Raw genomic sequence first — 16006 nt, 5'->3', positions numbered from 1 at the left:
CAACATTATTTTTTATCAGAACAAAAATTGCATTTTTTTTTGTTATTAAACATTAAAAAATGTATGACAACATGGTCTCAATGTGCAAATGTAAGCATTTCTTCAGTAGGGCACTTGCAGGCTTTGAAACTGCAGGTCCCGTTCAAGTACTAAAACATTACCACAAACAAAACTGTGAGCATAGTAGATTTCTTGGTTTGTTGGCAATTTTTAAAGTTAAAAACCAAACAAACAAACAAAGCCACACATAGGACCTTGATATGGGCACAAAATGAGAATTTTTAGTGAATCAATATACTGTAAAATTAGCTAAATAAAACTTCTTTGAACAAAACTAACATGTTTTGGGGTTATTTATTTCATTCTTTCAGAATAAAACAAAGGAAGCAGATTCAAACAAATACTAGAAATTTTTTCCTTAAAGGATCATAATGTTGTGATTTGAACTAGCAAGTCCAGATTTTCCTCCTGTGAAATTTATATCCAAATTACAAATATTCATCCACTGGTTATGTTAAATTTTGCTGAACAGATGGTGAAGACTGAAGCCCCAAATGACTTAAATCAGAAGACAACTAAGTCACCATTCAGTCGAACCTGGGCGACATCTGAAACCACCAGTCCAGATGTTCATTTTCTTCCAGAGAACATCTGGAAGACCCAAGATGAAATAGATTCACTTTATGAAAATCTACAGAGCATGGCTGAGGTATAGTATCCCCTCCAATGCTTTGTGCTTCACAAAAATAGCTAAATCCAAAGCAGTACAAAGGGAGGTCAAGTGCAGTGTTGGCATCTGCTTTTCAGTTTAATAATGTGCCTTAATACTGTGATGTCCTGGGGCACATCAAAGCTTGAGATTATAATTGAATTTTATACCAAAACACATTTTATATTGGCAAATTTTCCATTTACCTTCTAGGTTTTTTACTTTATGAAGAGTGGATTCTTTTGTATATTTTTTCTCCTGATGCTTGCTTGCTGTGGCTCCTAACTCTTCGGGCTGTTTTACCCAATACCAGGAAAAATAAACAACCGTAGTCTGCGTTTCTGCATTCTCCATTTTTCTTTTTTTTTTCACTCCCACCTGCCACAATCCTAAAGACCAGCAAAAAAATGTTGTATGGGACTTTTACATATTTCTGAGACTACTGAGGTGAATCTTCAGTCAGCCACAGCAAGCAGCATAGAGGTTTTGCTGCCTGTAGGAGGGCTAAGTATTCTCCAAATGCTTCTCTTTGGCTTTTAAGCCACTATTGCTCTGGCAATAAGTATTGTGATCTTAAAGCTAACATGTTCTGTTCTCTTTCAGCAGTGTCTGGCATAATTACTAAGCTATCAGCTGTGTACTGTACTGTAAATGCAAGGATCTTTTTTTTTCTTCGAACAGCTACGAGTTACTACAGAAACATTAAAGTCTTCATCTGTTTTACAGGACAGAAAAAAGGCTCTGGAGGAGATGATTGGATATTACCGCTTCTGTAGCTCTTGTGAAGAATTTCAGTCATGGATGAAAGATAAAGAGAATATTTTCCGGACTCTTCAGCCTCAAGCAGACAATGTGGAGGTTGTGCAGCAGAAATACCAGGTACCCCTTTTGCCTGCTTACAGGTGACACATTTATATCAGATTAACCTTGGGAGAATAGATAAAGCTGGGAAATTAAGTTCTGGGAGTCTTTTCATTCATTTCAATTTAATGAGTCATGTAGATAAGAGATTTTTTTCATATAAACTATGCTAAGCTTATTGAAGCTGATGTAATTATATCACTTTAACTTTTCCTATGGATATGGTATCCTGTACAAATATCATGGTACAAAAAGACTGGTTTTGTGGTTTATCTTATGGCTCTTGAAGAAAAATGCCAGATGACGAAAAAACCCTGCGTTGCACTTGCAACCCAGTGGAGTGTGACGTACGTGCATGGGCATAGCATCCATACAAGGGAAGGTCAGGAGGGCTATAGGGGAACCGCATGCACAGGTGTGTGTGGTGTCAGCAGACAGGGACATGGAGAAGCCAACTGTGAAAAGTGGGAGATGAGTGGATGTGACAGGTTATTGAGAATTGTGTCCATAGAAATGGAAAAACCTGAAGTTCTGCATTCTTGTTTATTTTCTGTTTTAGAGCTTTTTAACAGAACTGGCTGCAGGCAAGGGCCAGCTGGGAGATATTGAAAACCTAGCTATTAAATATGGAAAGACCAGTCCCAGCAAATATTCTGAGGTCCAGATTTGGCTGGAAGAGATCAACAGAAGGTAACAGTGCTACTGACAAAACAGGATTGTCCCATGGGGGGAATTGGAGAGCTGACCTTTCACACCCAACCTAGATTACACTGAGAGAATATTCGTCTGATAGATTTTTAACTCCCAGAATTGGTCTGAGGGAAGGTTTTCGTGGTGTGGCTGAGGTTTGCTGCATTCAGGTGCAACTGTCGCCACCAGACAGGGATCGGGCCAAAGGGGCAGAGGCTGCAGTAACCCACTGCCCTAGCCCAGGAGCAGTGTAGGTGGGGGGGAACCCATAGTCCCCACACCCAACTAGTCTGTGGTGAGGGGGCAGGGCTGCAGCCCAGCTGGCTAGCCTGGTTTTGCTGTGAGGCCTCTGCATGGCTGTCAAGGGGCAGCAAGGGCTGCTACGCCCTTTGGGATGGGGAGCCAGCGAAGGGAGAGGGGCCTCAGCAGGCGGGGCAGGTCCCACAGGGAGGTGAGCAGGGTGGGCCTGGGATGGCAGCCAGGGCCAGAAACGAGTCCCAGTCCTCAGAGCTGCCTGGTGGCAGCAGAAAGGGGGAAGCCCTCAGCTGCTCTGGCTCTAGGCTGGGCATGAGCCTGATGCCATGCCTCCAGGGCTGGTGGTGCTTCTAGGACCCCAACACTGATACATTTGAACTGCAGCAACTTGTGTGTGTGCACATATTAAAGCACAACATGAATTCACCCACAGGGAACAGCAGTGGATTCATAGCAGTTCTATATTACACCGCAGCATCTGATTTTGTTATTTAAACATCAGGGTGAGGATGCCCCTCACAAATATTGAAAGGAACATCAAACCCTCTTTGACTTCATCAAGTATGTTTAGTACTTGCTGTGTACATACTCCTGGCACCATGCCAGCCCCCTGGATCTGAGAGGCACAGCCAGGTCCTGATTTTGACCGCTGTTGTTTATTTGCATCATATCCAGTGTGTTCTGGTTACCTGAGTAGAGTTGCCTTGCTTGGGATGGCGCTGAGATCAATTTTGAGGCTGTGGGGGAGGTGCAAGTGTTCACCTTCTCAGCCCACTTAAGTCCTGATGAAATCTTTATACAAGACTTTTTCTGAATAAATGAAGGATATAGTTCATGTATAACCAAGGCTATAAACTGAATCTGCTCACTAGGTGAAAGCAGGTTTTGGGGTGGTGGCTGCGGCTAGATGCAAGTAATCGGGTGATCTCTCTTCCAGGTGGGAACGCATGGAAATTCTGAAGGAGGAGAAAGGCTCTGAGCTGATTGGTGTGGCTGATGTGAAGATGTTTCTTCAGGACTGTCAGAGCATAGGAGTACTACTGCAAGACAAGATGATCCGACTTGGAGATCTGGAACCAGGGAACTCAACTGCTGGGCTGGAGTCAGACAAGCGTAAACTGTTTACAGTTGAGAGAGAGGTCCTGGTGATAGAGAGGAAAATTGAATACTTAAGGAGTGTTGCAAAATCGTAAGAAACCTGCTCTTTGTTTCCATATTCTTTGCTAGTTCTCTAAGATCATGTTGTAAATTATGGCTATCAAGAGAATGAGCAGCTTGTGAAGTTTCTCTTGAAGTTTCTTTTCTAGCAACCTGAAGAACTGACTTGCCTGCTGGCTTGAGATCATCTCTCTTGAGTATGACTGCGTGACTGGTGAAGTGATTGGTTCTAGACTTCACTGCTGTAGGAGACTAAATACCACAGCATTGTTTGTGACTCCAACAAACTATGTCTACTAATGGGAGTTACTTCCACATTTTGAACTAGGTATCATCATTTAGGTCCTGAGATAAGATAATCATGGGAAGCAAGGATGAAGGAAGAAAAATAGCAGAGAATTGTGCACAGGAGTTTGAATTCGAAATATGAATTTAAAGTTTTTTACTTCTTTACGTTTTCTGTACATTCACAAAGGGATGAATCATTGAACCACAACAGTGTTACCAGAGTCTTTCACAGGGATGCACTTACTGCAATACACCATATTCACATCAATATTTCTTGCTAGTGTGGAACATTTCTTGCCTTAGCTAACTTTCATTTTAATGGAAGTGTAAATATCCAAATCCATTCCTTTTAAAGAATATTGGTTCAGGCTCTAAATGCCTGAAGTGTTCATCCAATTGAATGTATTTTCATTCCTCTTGTAGGATTAAGGACACCAACCCTGCAGAGAGCAGGGCCATCACTGAGCAGGTGGAGAAAATGGAGAGGCTTCTGGCAAAACTCAAGCTGGAAACCCAAAAGAAGCGGGACATTCTGCAGCGGGCCCAAAATCAACAGTCCTTCCTGCAGGACAGCCGCAGGCTCCTGCTGTGGGCAGAAGGCATTCGGGAGAAACTGAGCAGTGAAGAAATGGGTGTGGACGTGACTTCCGCAGAGCAATTGCTGAAGGAACATCAGGACCTGCTGAAAGAAATTAGGTCTCAGAAAGAAAGGTAGAGAAATTCTGTCAGGGTGGGCAGAGTGGAGTGATGTGGCAACAGTACTGTAAAGATGAAACATGTCTCCTGTGTACATAAATTGTGTATGAAAGTGATACCAAGAGTTTATTCAAATGCTTTTTAAATTTAGTGTCAAAAATAGACTGCAGAACACAAAATCTGGTTAGATTTGTATACTTATCCTGAGAGCTGATGCAGGGAGAAGGAGGATCTGTGTGTCCAGAGCAGTATTCCACAAGCTCCTGACACTCAGATAGTGCCATCTGCACTTTATTTCAGCTCCCCTAGTCCTTCCTTTCTCAGGCCTTATGGTTCCAATTGCCATCATCTTCAGCTCTCCTTCCGCACTGTTATGAAGTTCCAGATACTGAGTTGATCTCCTCTCCCTTTCGACGGGAAAGCCAGCTTATACAGGCTTTCCATCCAAAGGGGAAATCTCACCTGCTGCCTCCAGCATGTATCCCTGAGCAAACAACCAGCTGCACTTTGTAGTGCACAACCATGGGTAGCGGGAAAAGAGTGAAAGGGAGGGAAGGGAGGGAAGAGAGGGAGGGAGGGAGGGAGGGAAGCTTAATGTCTAGGCACTGCCAAGAGAGCAAAGAGCTGTGGTGAAAAATAATTCGTATACCGTCATGCAGTGAGGTCTCACTTTTCTTTTTGATTCTGGGAAGATTTGTGCAGCTGGAAGAGCTAGGGCGCAAAATAGTCCATGAACAACCCAGTAATGGCAGGACTGCAGATGTGCACCAGAACATGGAGAGGCTTGCCAAGGAGAACAAAGAGCTGGAGAAAATGTGGGAACAGCGACAGAAAAAGCTGCAGGATGGCCTGAAATTGCAGATGTTCAATAGGGAGGGAGACCGTATCAATGCAGCACTGTCTGGCCATGAGGCCTTTCTCCGGGGTGATGACCTTGGGGTATGTCTAGAAGCTTATTTTGTTTCTTCTTTCTTCATCTACCCATTCAGGGAGTAGCAACAATTTTCTTAATTAGATCAGTTTCATCATTCTTGTGGTCATGTCATTTTAATACTTGGAAACTAGACTTTCAGGTTCTTATTAATGGTCTTATGTTCTTACTCATCTTAATGAGAACGAAACTCATTGTCTCTCAGAAAAAAAAAAAAGAACAGCCAGTGTTGTGATTTGTTGCTGTGTTTGTACATGTCAGATGGTTTTTTGCAATTGGCTCATCAGTTTGATGGCTAACAATTAAAAAAAAGGTTTCAGCTTGAACAATTTTATTTTTTTTTTTTGTGAAGTAAAAACCTGACTTTAAAAAATATAATGTTTTTTCTTTTCATTGAGTATTTTAAGAACTTTAAAACAAATGAAAGGAAAAAACAAATGCAGACAATATTCACAAGATCGGTGACAGAGGAGGTTATGGTACCTCACCATCTTTTGTATTTTCAGCTGAAACTGACACTTTGATACTTTTGGGTCAGCTTAGTGGAATAAAGTTTTACTTAGTTATGGCCTTTTTGTGTTACATGTACCCTACATGTACCCTAGATGTACCAGAGTGCTGGCATAAGTTCAGAATGCAGATTTTCTAAAGAAGCAAAAACGGAACCAAAATGGAAACATAAAACAGAGGAAACAGATACGATACAAACCTGAGTACCTGTTGCTCGTTTGTAGCCCTGAATGTGTTTAGGCACATGCAAAATGTACACAATATCTCCTGCTTGAAAGAGAAGGGAGAAAATAAGGTCCAAATTTGGGGTTGTTTGTTTGTTTGTTTGTTATATTGCTTCAAAAAGAGCATATGACCAAGGAAAGACTTGATCAGTTTTCTTTCTTAAATGCAGGACCATGTAGATGCTGTTCGCAGCCTGCTGAAGCAGCACCAGGAATTTGAACAACTACTGATGGCACTAAAGAGACGAGTTGAAGCACTTAATGAAAATGGGGCGAACCTAATAGAGAGCGGACACTTTGCATCTCACATGTGAGTCCAGACTCTTTTAATTTAGCTTTAATAAATGATCCAGTGTGATTAGGGTGAGATGAAAAAATTTCTCTGAGCCACGATTTAGTTGACATCCAGTGTGTGATCTGCTGGATGAGGGGAGAAAAGGTATTAAACAAACAAACAACAACCAAAACCAACCAAACAAAAAACCACAGACGTCCTGTGCTCTCAGAACAAATAAGTGACCTTTGACAGAATGCTGGAATAATGTACCTTGTATCATAAATTACATATAATGTTAAAACTTCTTTAATGCAAACCCATTAAATAATTACATAAAACATATTTTCCTTCAGTTTTCAGTATCACAGATTAGAATTAATGTTTGCTGTTAAAAAGTTACAGAAGACTTCACAAAGAAATGGCTCATCAGGAGCAGCTACTTCATGTTTTTGTCAAAGCTGAACTGTCATATGTAACTACTGTGCGAGAACCACTAAGATCTAGTAAGGGGACCTCTGCATAAACAAGAATTAGAAATATAAGGTCAGAATGGACCTCTTGGGTCAAAAATACCATGTTCTTGTGACTGCAAGCGGTAATGTCTTTAAAATTCCCTCCACAAATTTGTAAAACTTCCCTTAAAGTCTGATTTCTTGCCAGCACTACTACCATTAAAAGGACATTCCAGAGCCTCACTGGGCTTACATCACAGGGAAAAATTATTAGTTAAGGTGGAATATTTGGGAAAGAAAAAGATCTGGGTGTTTTAGTGAAATATACTTGACTGCAATTTTATTGCTGTAACGCAGCTGTAAAAAAGGAAAATCCAGAAGCAGATGGCAAAAAGTAGCTGCTTTCTAGATGAGCCATGATACAGGGCCATCTGTCCGTTCCTCCTGAACTAGATTCCATCTATATCATAGTTGTGACTACAGTACAACCCAGGGGAACTAATATGACTAATATTGCATTGGACTTCCTGTTTTTCTTGGTAGTATTGAAGAGAGAATGGTCACCCTCCAGCGAAGGTGGGAGCGGCTGATTCAAAGCAATGCCAAAAGAAAACAGCGATTGTTGGATTCCCTAAAGCTGCAGGTAAAAACTGATACTGCAGATTTGGTCAGGCATGTGTGAAGTAATTTTACCTTCTGTCTTAACATGGGATGAATCTCAAACTGCTGAGAGCCTCCTGCAGCACACTTTCTCTTCAGCTATGAGATGGAGAATTTCACTTTCCAGGGAGTAGGTGATGCACTGGTGATAAATCTTACAAAACCATAAACATAGCAAAATACCAAAACAAAAATGGAGATATTGGATTAAAAAATTGAACAGAATGTTTTGTCTACTGGATAAATTTATTCTGTTCATTAGTTATTACTGTTCTAGGCCTTAATAATTTTGTACAGTTACTTAAAGTAACTGTACTTTTTGCACCAAATTTAGTTCCCAGTGCTGAGATATAAAGTTATACTGGAGGACTGGATCACTTATGATTAAAATAGTCTATCAAAAATGCAAACCTTCACTGATAATTGAAGGCAGTGGATTAGTAAATGTGGTAAAAAAGAGACTGAGAGGTATTACTCTGAGGGCTTAAAACCCATCAATGGTTCAAGATCATACTTCTTCAATTAAGAGTGCGGGTTATGTAGAACAACTTCTATATGACAATGTATCACACTTCCTAACTGTTAGGAAAAAAAAATCAGGGCTTGATCCTAACAGCAAGAATGAACTGCAAACCCACACAGAATCAGAAGGTATGTCAATTTAATCTTGTTTGTTTCTCTAAGGAGTTTAATCGTGATGCTGCTGAGCTTTTAATATGGATGGATGAGAAGTACAAGATTGCATCAGATGAATCCTATCGTGATCCAACAAATGTTCTACGCAAACTGAAATGGCATGAGGCTGCTGAGAGGGAAATGATGGCTAATGAGGAGCACTTTGCAACACTGATAAAGGTGAAGGCAGTTTTGAAGCTAAGTCTTCTGTCTTGTTCCAAACTTTATAGATCCTGATTTGCTCAAACAAATAATCTGCTATGTTTCTTTAGAAAGGAAATCAAATGATACAAGACAACCATTATGCTGCAGTTTCTATCCAGAAGAAGATGTCAGAGCTTCAAAAGAAGTGGAAGGAATTGTATGGCAAGATGATAGAGCGAGGTGACAAGTTGAGACAAGCTGGGCAGCAAGAACAGCTCATGGAACTGCTCCAGGTCAGGAGGCGATAGGGAAGAGAGGGGAGAAATGACCTAAGAGCCTGGTTCTCTGTTGTGTGTTTCTCACCCCCCAAAAAAACAAAACAAAAACAACAACAACAACAAAAAACACAACAAAAAAACCACCACCAACAACAACAACAAAACAACAACAACAACAACAAACAAAAAACAAAAACAAACAAAAAACAGGATACCATCCAGATAAAAGCATATTTTAGGGTGTCTGTTTTGGCTACAGTCTGAGGAGAGAAAACTTAATATGATGCTGACCAAGCTCACTCCAAAGCTGTGAGCAGGATAACAGTGTCAGCACAGTACCAAGACACAAAGCTGTTGAACTTGGGCTCAGCACTTCTCCTGTGTGGCCATCCCATACTGGGAAACAATAAAAAAAATCTCTCCATGGGTTGATGCTGTGCAAACATAAGTGCTTGCTTGCAGTAATTTTGGGGTTGGAGGCATGGCACTGTGTTAAGCATGTTGTCATCCAGCAAATTGTATAAGAGGAACAATGTGCTTTGAAGGCATTTCAATACCCAAATGTCATGAAGCTGCTGTTGTGTTGTAGCTACAATATGAAGCCCCTGAAGATTATTAGATTGTTTGTCATGGAGCTGCTGTTGTGTTGTAGCTACAATATGAAGCCCCTGAAGATTGTTAGATTGTTTTGTATTATGTCACTGAAGATAGTTCAAAGAGACTGTTCTTAATAATGTGCTTTAGCATCTCAGAGAGAAGAGTACTCTAAAAGAGTGTGCAAAACAAAATATTCCCAGAAGATGCCTCTTAGAGACACTGAGCCATCGTGTTACTGAGAAAGGACATATGGATTTAAAAATTGTGTCCAGGAAGCTGTCATGGGAAGGGCTGAGTGAAACAAAATTATGTTGAAAGGTCAATATGAATGTGCTGTGATCTTTTCCTGGTAGGATGCCAAAAAGAAGATAGAGAAAATTGAGAAAGTTCTTCAGGAATCTGAGACAGGCCATGATTTGCGCTCCAGCCGTGACCTACTCAAGCAGCACAGACAATTGGAAAATGAGACACGTGAGCTGGCAGAGAAAATGAACTCTATTGTATCTCATGCAAGGAAAGTGGCCACCAATCATTTTGACTCCCAAAGGATTCTGGATGAAACACAAAAATACCTGAAAAGGTGAGGTGTCACCCTCTTTTTCTTTCCACCCCTTGCGATAAATAACATTTCTTGTTCTACCTTGTAGAAAATGTCTTTAAATTGATTAGGCTTAACCCATATTCAGGAATGATTCCTCCTCCCAGTTGTACCACTACTGTACTTTGATCTGCACCTACACAGCTGCCTGTTGACCCACCTCAACCTTTATTACTGGACCTTGCTCCTTGCCTGTTCCTCCTCTAGTTCTTTGCTTATCTGTAAGTCATTCACTGCTCTCTAAGATGTACAGTGATCCAACATTCACCGAATCACAGATTGTTAGGGATTGGAAGGGACCTCGAAAGATCATCTAATCTAACCCCCCTGCTGGAGCAGGAACACCTAGCTGAGGTTGCACAGGAAGGTGTCCAGGTGGGTTTTGAATGTCTCCAGAGAAGGAGACTCCACAACCTCCCTGGGCAGCCTGTTCCAGTGTTCTGTCACCCTCACTGTGAAGAAGTTTCTTCTCATATGTAAGTGGAACCTCCTGTGTTCCAGTTTGTAGCCATTGCACCTTGTCCTGTCATTGGTTGTCACTGAGAAGAGATTGGCTTCATCCTCGTGACACACACCCTTACATATTTATAAACATTAGTGACTAGTTCCTTAAAACATCACAGGACAAGCCTAGGACTTCAAAAGTGTAAATCACTTTTCATCCATTTACATTTAGTATCATCATATAAGTCTACTTGCCAAAAGTAATCTTCTGGAGAAGGGATTCTTGTATGTGCAGCCAGGACTCATCATTGAAATTTAATTGCAAAGAAGTATCCAGTGTTTTTTAATCTTCACAGTGATATCACAGCCTAATTCCTTTGGCAGATTCAGGATAAAGCTTTGTTTTAACATACATTAATGGATAACCCCTAGGTTTGAGTCTTTGCAAGCACCTCTTGATAAGAGGCGTAAGTTGCTGGAAGCTGCAGTGGATCTCTATGAGTTCTACCATTACCATGACATGGAACTAAACTGGATTAATGAGCGATTGCCTATTGCCCATTCCACCAACTGTGGGAAGTCCTTGGATGTGGCTCAAAGCCTGTTGCAAAAACACAAGGTAACTCCTTTAATTAAGTGTATTCTAGCATGTTAGCACATTGCATTTCACCTCAGTTCTCCTTTACCTTCAGGAAGGCCATTGGAAGCAAAATGTATTGCCACACTTTCAATGAGTACTTTCTTTGATTCCAGCACTTTCTCAGAAAAAATGGTTCCAGTGGATTAAGACAAGTCAGCAATGTGGTGATGATTTTCAGAGCAAACATGCAATTCCTATGGGAACCACAAAGTTTTTCGTATTTTGCAGTATTATCATTCTGAGAAATTTTGTAGTTCTTCACGTTAAAAGTGGATAAAAAGCTAGTGTAGCTGACAGTAAATAGAAAAAAATGATTTTTTTGTTTTGTTTGTTTGTTTGTTTGTTTTGTGGGTTGATCTGGGTTGGGTATTTTAACTGTTAAATGCTCATCCTGTTTTAGTTCTATGCTTACTACTTTTTTTTAATGTGCAGTGTTGAGGTTTATGCATGCTAGATTCTCTAGGAGGGTATGTAACAGCCATTTAATGTTTATTTTAGTTCTGTACTGCATGTTAAATTATTTGAACAAGCCACAGTCAATATATTTATAAAGACAGGTTAACACCAACTTTTGGGGAGTTCGGTTCTTTGTAACAGTTCCTCACAGCCAGTGGGGCACCTCAAAGCTGCCCTGCTCCACAGGAAACACAGGATTTTGTAGGGCCTGGGTTGCAAGTTCCATGAGAAACGTTATAAGACCAGTAGGGAGGCTTTATAGAGCAGGAGTCTTAATAGTTTTCATGGTACTGTGGACAGTGTCTCTCTTCCCATCCCTCTCCAGCTCATTCAGCTTCTGGGATATTTTATTTTCCCATCAGCAGCTCAACACTCTTTTCTGAATCCGCCTCCCCCAGCTTTGTGTCTCATCTCTTGTCCATTCCCCAAACCTTCCTAGCTCCTGGGCAGGGGAGAGGACAGGTGCATAGTAAGGAGAAGTGGGTTAGAACCAGGCCAAGGACTCTGGTGAGTAATACTGAGGGTGTAGGGAAGTTCAGGCATGCCTGTTACCACCTTATAGACTATTATCCCCTTCCTCAAGGCAGCACAAAGAGCAGAGCATTATACAAGTGGGGCTGGGACCAGTATCTGAGGCTGCGGCTGTTGTAGAAACAAGATAGTCTTTTGTGTCCAGCAGCTATACTCTGCCCATCTTCATCAGCTGCCAGTTTTGCTTAGGACTAGGAGCGCAGGAAATTTCTTTGTCCTCACATACCCTTCCTTTATTCCTATTTTTTCTTTTATTTAATTTTCAGGAACTGCAGGCAGAAGTGAATGCCCATAAACAGCAAGTCCAGCGGGTCCTGGATAAAGGAAAGACAATGGTTGTAGGCCAGCACCCATCAGCTCAGAAAATAAGCGACAAATGCCAGGAGCTTGTGACTGCCTGGCAGGGCTTGGAGAAGGCCTGTGAGGAAAGGTTGAAGCAGCTGCAACACTCAGTTGGCTTCCAGGAGGTACAAATTAACAGTAAAGTGGTTACACAGTAGCTTCTTCAGACAAACAGGAGGACCAAATTTTAAAGTGAATAACGGAACAGCGTTGCTGGGTACTAGTATTCATTTCGGTCGTGTGAGGCCAGGCTTCTGGAAGTGGAGGGCTGGGCTGCAAAGCTGAATGCAGCTCCCAGCATCAAGCTTCTGCTCTAGAGGTTTGCTTTGGACTCTGTACCCATCCGTTACGGTTGTGAGTAGAACAAACATTTCTCCTAGTAGTATCTTCTTCCTCAATATCTTAATGCAGCCTCAGGCTTTGACTTACGTAATGCAATGGATTCTGAACTGGCCCTTCGTACTGGATAATTACGACAAGGAAATCAGAAGAGAAGAGATGTCTTGTGCCATCCAATCTTTGCATGTTAGGCAACAGTGGTCCTGGGAACAAAATGGTACTGAGAAACTGATGACACTTTCACTCTCAGATAAAATTTTTGGCCCTATTATTTTCAACAGGATACTGGACCTTTATGTTTAGCCTGTTAAAAAAAAAAAAAAAAAGTATGCTAATATTTATCTTCGTAATTCAATTTTTACGTCACCAGTGGGTCACAAGGGAGTGTAGATATTCAGATAACACATGTAGTCTTGTAGATACAAACAGCATTTGCACAGAGTTCACAGGTCCACCTAAAGTATGTTCCCTGAGGAATGTGATCGTCTGGCTCTTCTTTCCACCATCTATAAAAACAGCTGTCCATACTATAGGCTTTATGAAGCTTGATTCTTATAGGATTATTTGAACTTCTCAGGAAGGAGGAGAAATATCACACTGGTATTATACAGTTAGCCCCTCCCATTAGTGAATAAGTTCGAGTCAAGTAAGGATAGTAATGTGAAGAAAGAAAAGTGAGACAACTTGAAACTTACTGCCACAGCTTTGATGCCTAGAGAAGACCTTAGTTATCCTGCTCTGAAGTCTTCCATCTGTGGCCTCCTTCACACCTTTGTATGATTTGACAGAACAAGCATGTGAAATAGTAGTTCTTGGGTTTAAATATTCTTGATTTATTATTTAATAAAATATCACAGTAAATCTTACAATACACCCTCCATTTGGAGTTTATTAGGTCAAAGTATTTTGAAAGTTACGTAGAAACTAATTGGCTTTCTCTTTAACTGATAGTTTTTGATGAATACTTCAGACCTGGAGGCTTGGATAGCAGAAAAATATCCACTTGTGACAAGCAAGGACTATGGTAAGGATGAAGATGGAACACTGAAACTCCTCAAGAAACATAAGGTATTTCTCTGCTTAAGTTCTCTACACTGTCCTGATCTTCTGGCCTGTCTGGGATTGTAAAAATGGTACTTAAGTGTCTAGCCATCAAAAGATATTTTGCATTGATGTATGTCTACATGTGCATGGACTGCCAGAAAAAAAATCAATACAACTTACTAATATAGCTGGAAAATATGTAGTTTGAGGGAAAAAGAAGAGTGGTGAATATTCTCATCTTATCTTTCTGATCTGATATCTGCTTTTCAGTCTCAACAGATGCACGCAGAAGCCATATTTCTTAGTCTTTCCTAGAAGCAAATATAGAGTATTATTTCAAGAATACTTTTTTTCTGCCTCTGCATCAGGAATTTCTAATTTTCTTTATCCACCTGATTTGTTTTAATTTATGTGCATTTTTTTTTTTCAAAAAAATATTGCTAGGAAATCATCTAAAATGATCAAGTCTTGGAAATGTCACATGCTTGCAGAAAGCTTTTCTTCTCTTTCAATGTCTCAATGACTACACCATAGGCTGGTGCAGAAGTTCAAACAGTGGATCTCTTAGACAACTGGCACTCATTCCACTCTTTTCTCTGCCAGGCGCTGGAGCATGAGATTGCCATTTACCAAAATTTCATGAAAGAACTGAGTGAAAGTGCCCAAACTCTTCCTCTTGCCGGCTCCATCCAGTCTATCGAGGTGGATGCACCAAAGGAACAAGTTAATTCAAGACTCCAGGAGCTGCAGAAACTAGCAACAAAAAGGTATAGAGTAGAACTGCCCCTTGTATCCTAGGTTTGAGTCAAAGTCCACTTAAGTCAATAAAGTATCTCTCTAGTTAGCTCACTGGAATTTAGATTATATCCATTATCTCCTCTTTTTCAACTGTATTTAGGAAATAGCTGGTTTTATATTAGAATTCTGTGCACATATTACCTTTTCATTATTGCTAAGCAAGAACTCTACATTTTATTCCGGGAGTTTTGCTACATAGAAAGGATTTGCAGCCCCCAAATTTCCTCTTTACCTTTCATCATTCTCCTGTAAAGTGATATGAGATGCTGGATTCTGACTTGCCTTTGTGATATTTGGGATCTGCTATCAAAAGAAAAAATTGTTTTTTAAAATACTTCCTTAACGTTGCTTGAAAATTGATTAATTCATTACGTAGCAGAAGGGAGACAGTTAGAGTTTCACTGAACTTTATGCCCAGTGGCTGTGCTAGTATAGTAAGGGTTTTATTCTTGAATGAGTCATCTACTTTTCATTTCACTTCCTTTCTGTTATTGTTACAGTAAGATGTTTACAACAGGACAGTTTGCTATTATACAGGGGTTTTTAACACTTCTTGTTTGTTGTCTGGAAGAAACAAATGTCTGAACCTTTTAGGTTTTTCCTCCAGAAAAAAAAAAAATTCCATTTGGAAAAGTAACAGGGCTCTACAAGAAGAATAACAAATGAATCTGAATACTAGAGTAATTAAGCCTAGAGGAAATGCTGATATTTTACTTTTTGTTTTTATTCATTTTTATAATTAAAAAAGACATCGATAGAAAATACTGTGAATGAGAAGTTCAGAAAAATAAATACTCAATCTAGAAATATCAGAAAGTTTCCATGTGTTGAACACAGAAATGTTTTGTGTTCATACATGCTGAATGTTAACCTGAGCTTCATGGTTTCCTATTGGTCTTCTGGTTTGTACCTCCAGTCTGCATTCTCCTTAGCGGGCTGGGCTAGGCTCTCTCAGCAGGTTTCATTTCTTGTGATTAGCATTTGTGATTCAAACAGGAAAGTCAGGGTCTTCTTTCCTGGAATATTTGCACAATGGCCAGGCACTGTTAGCGGATGGAAAACGCGTATTTTGTTTTCTGTGGAAGGCCTGAAACATGTCAGTCTGTATTATGTGATAATCTGGACAATCAGAAGTATGCATCAGATTGCATAAATTTTGCTGAACAGGCAATATAAGCAGAATTGCATCAAATGACTTTTGTGGTATTTGCCTTTCTAGTGCACCATCCTCAGTTAGAAATATTTCATTCTTATCTTCATAAGTACTACAGTTATCTTTAGAAAGACAAATCAGGACAGATCTGGAAAAAAATGAGAAGTATTCTCATGGGAAGAAGAAGTAACCAACCAACCAAAACAACAACAAACCACACACACAACATACCACACCCTTCCACAAAACCCCAACC

General features: G+C 40.3%; 1 protein-coding gene across 2 annotated transcripts in view; it reads left to right on the top strand.

The window, feature by feature from the left end:
* Positions 1-16006, top strand: part of SPTBN5 (spectrin beta, non-erythrocytic 5) — a 103935-nt gene that overhangs the window by 21212 nt on the left and 66717 nt on the right. For both annotated transcript variants that reach the window (XM_071809212.1, XM_071809211.1), the window contains exons 15-29: positions 533-709; positions 1436-1588; positions 2130-2260; positions 3453-3704; positions 4385-4672; positions 5350-5596; positions 6493-6632; positions 7595-7694; positions 8396-8566; positions 8659-8823; positions 9759-9985; positions 10880-11066; positions 12341-12541; positions 13707-13823; positions 14403-14566. In XM_071809212.1, the coding sequence (XP_071665313.1) occupies positions 533-709; positions 1436-1588; positions 2130-2260; positions 3453-3704; positions 4385-4672; positions 5350-5596; positions 6493-6632; positions 7595-7694; positions 8396-8566; positions 8659-8823; positions 9759-9985; positions 10880-11066; positions 12341-12541; positions 13707-13823; positions 14403-14566 (2720 nt within the window). The remainder of the gene's footprint in view (positions 1-532; positions 710-1435; positions 1589-2129; positions 2261-3452; positions 3705-4384; positions 4673-5349; positions 5597-6492; positions 6633-7594; positions 7695-8395; positions 8567-8658; positions 8824-9758; positions 9986-10879; positions 11067-12340; positions 12542-13706; positions 13824-14402; positions 14567-16006) is intronic.

The sequence above is a fragment of the Patagioenas fasciata genome, chromosome 5, assembly GCF_037038585.1.
Source record: "Patagioenas fasciata isolate bPatFas1 chromosome 5, bPatFas1.hap1, whole genome shotgun sequence".
NCBI classification, from domain to species: Eukaryota; Metazoa; Chordata; class Aves; order Columbiformes; family Columbidae; genus Patagioenas; species Patagioenas fasciata.
Note: the sequence above shows the minus strand (reverse complement) of the source record. Positions and strands in the feature narration are given on the sequence as shown.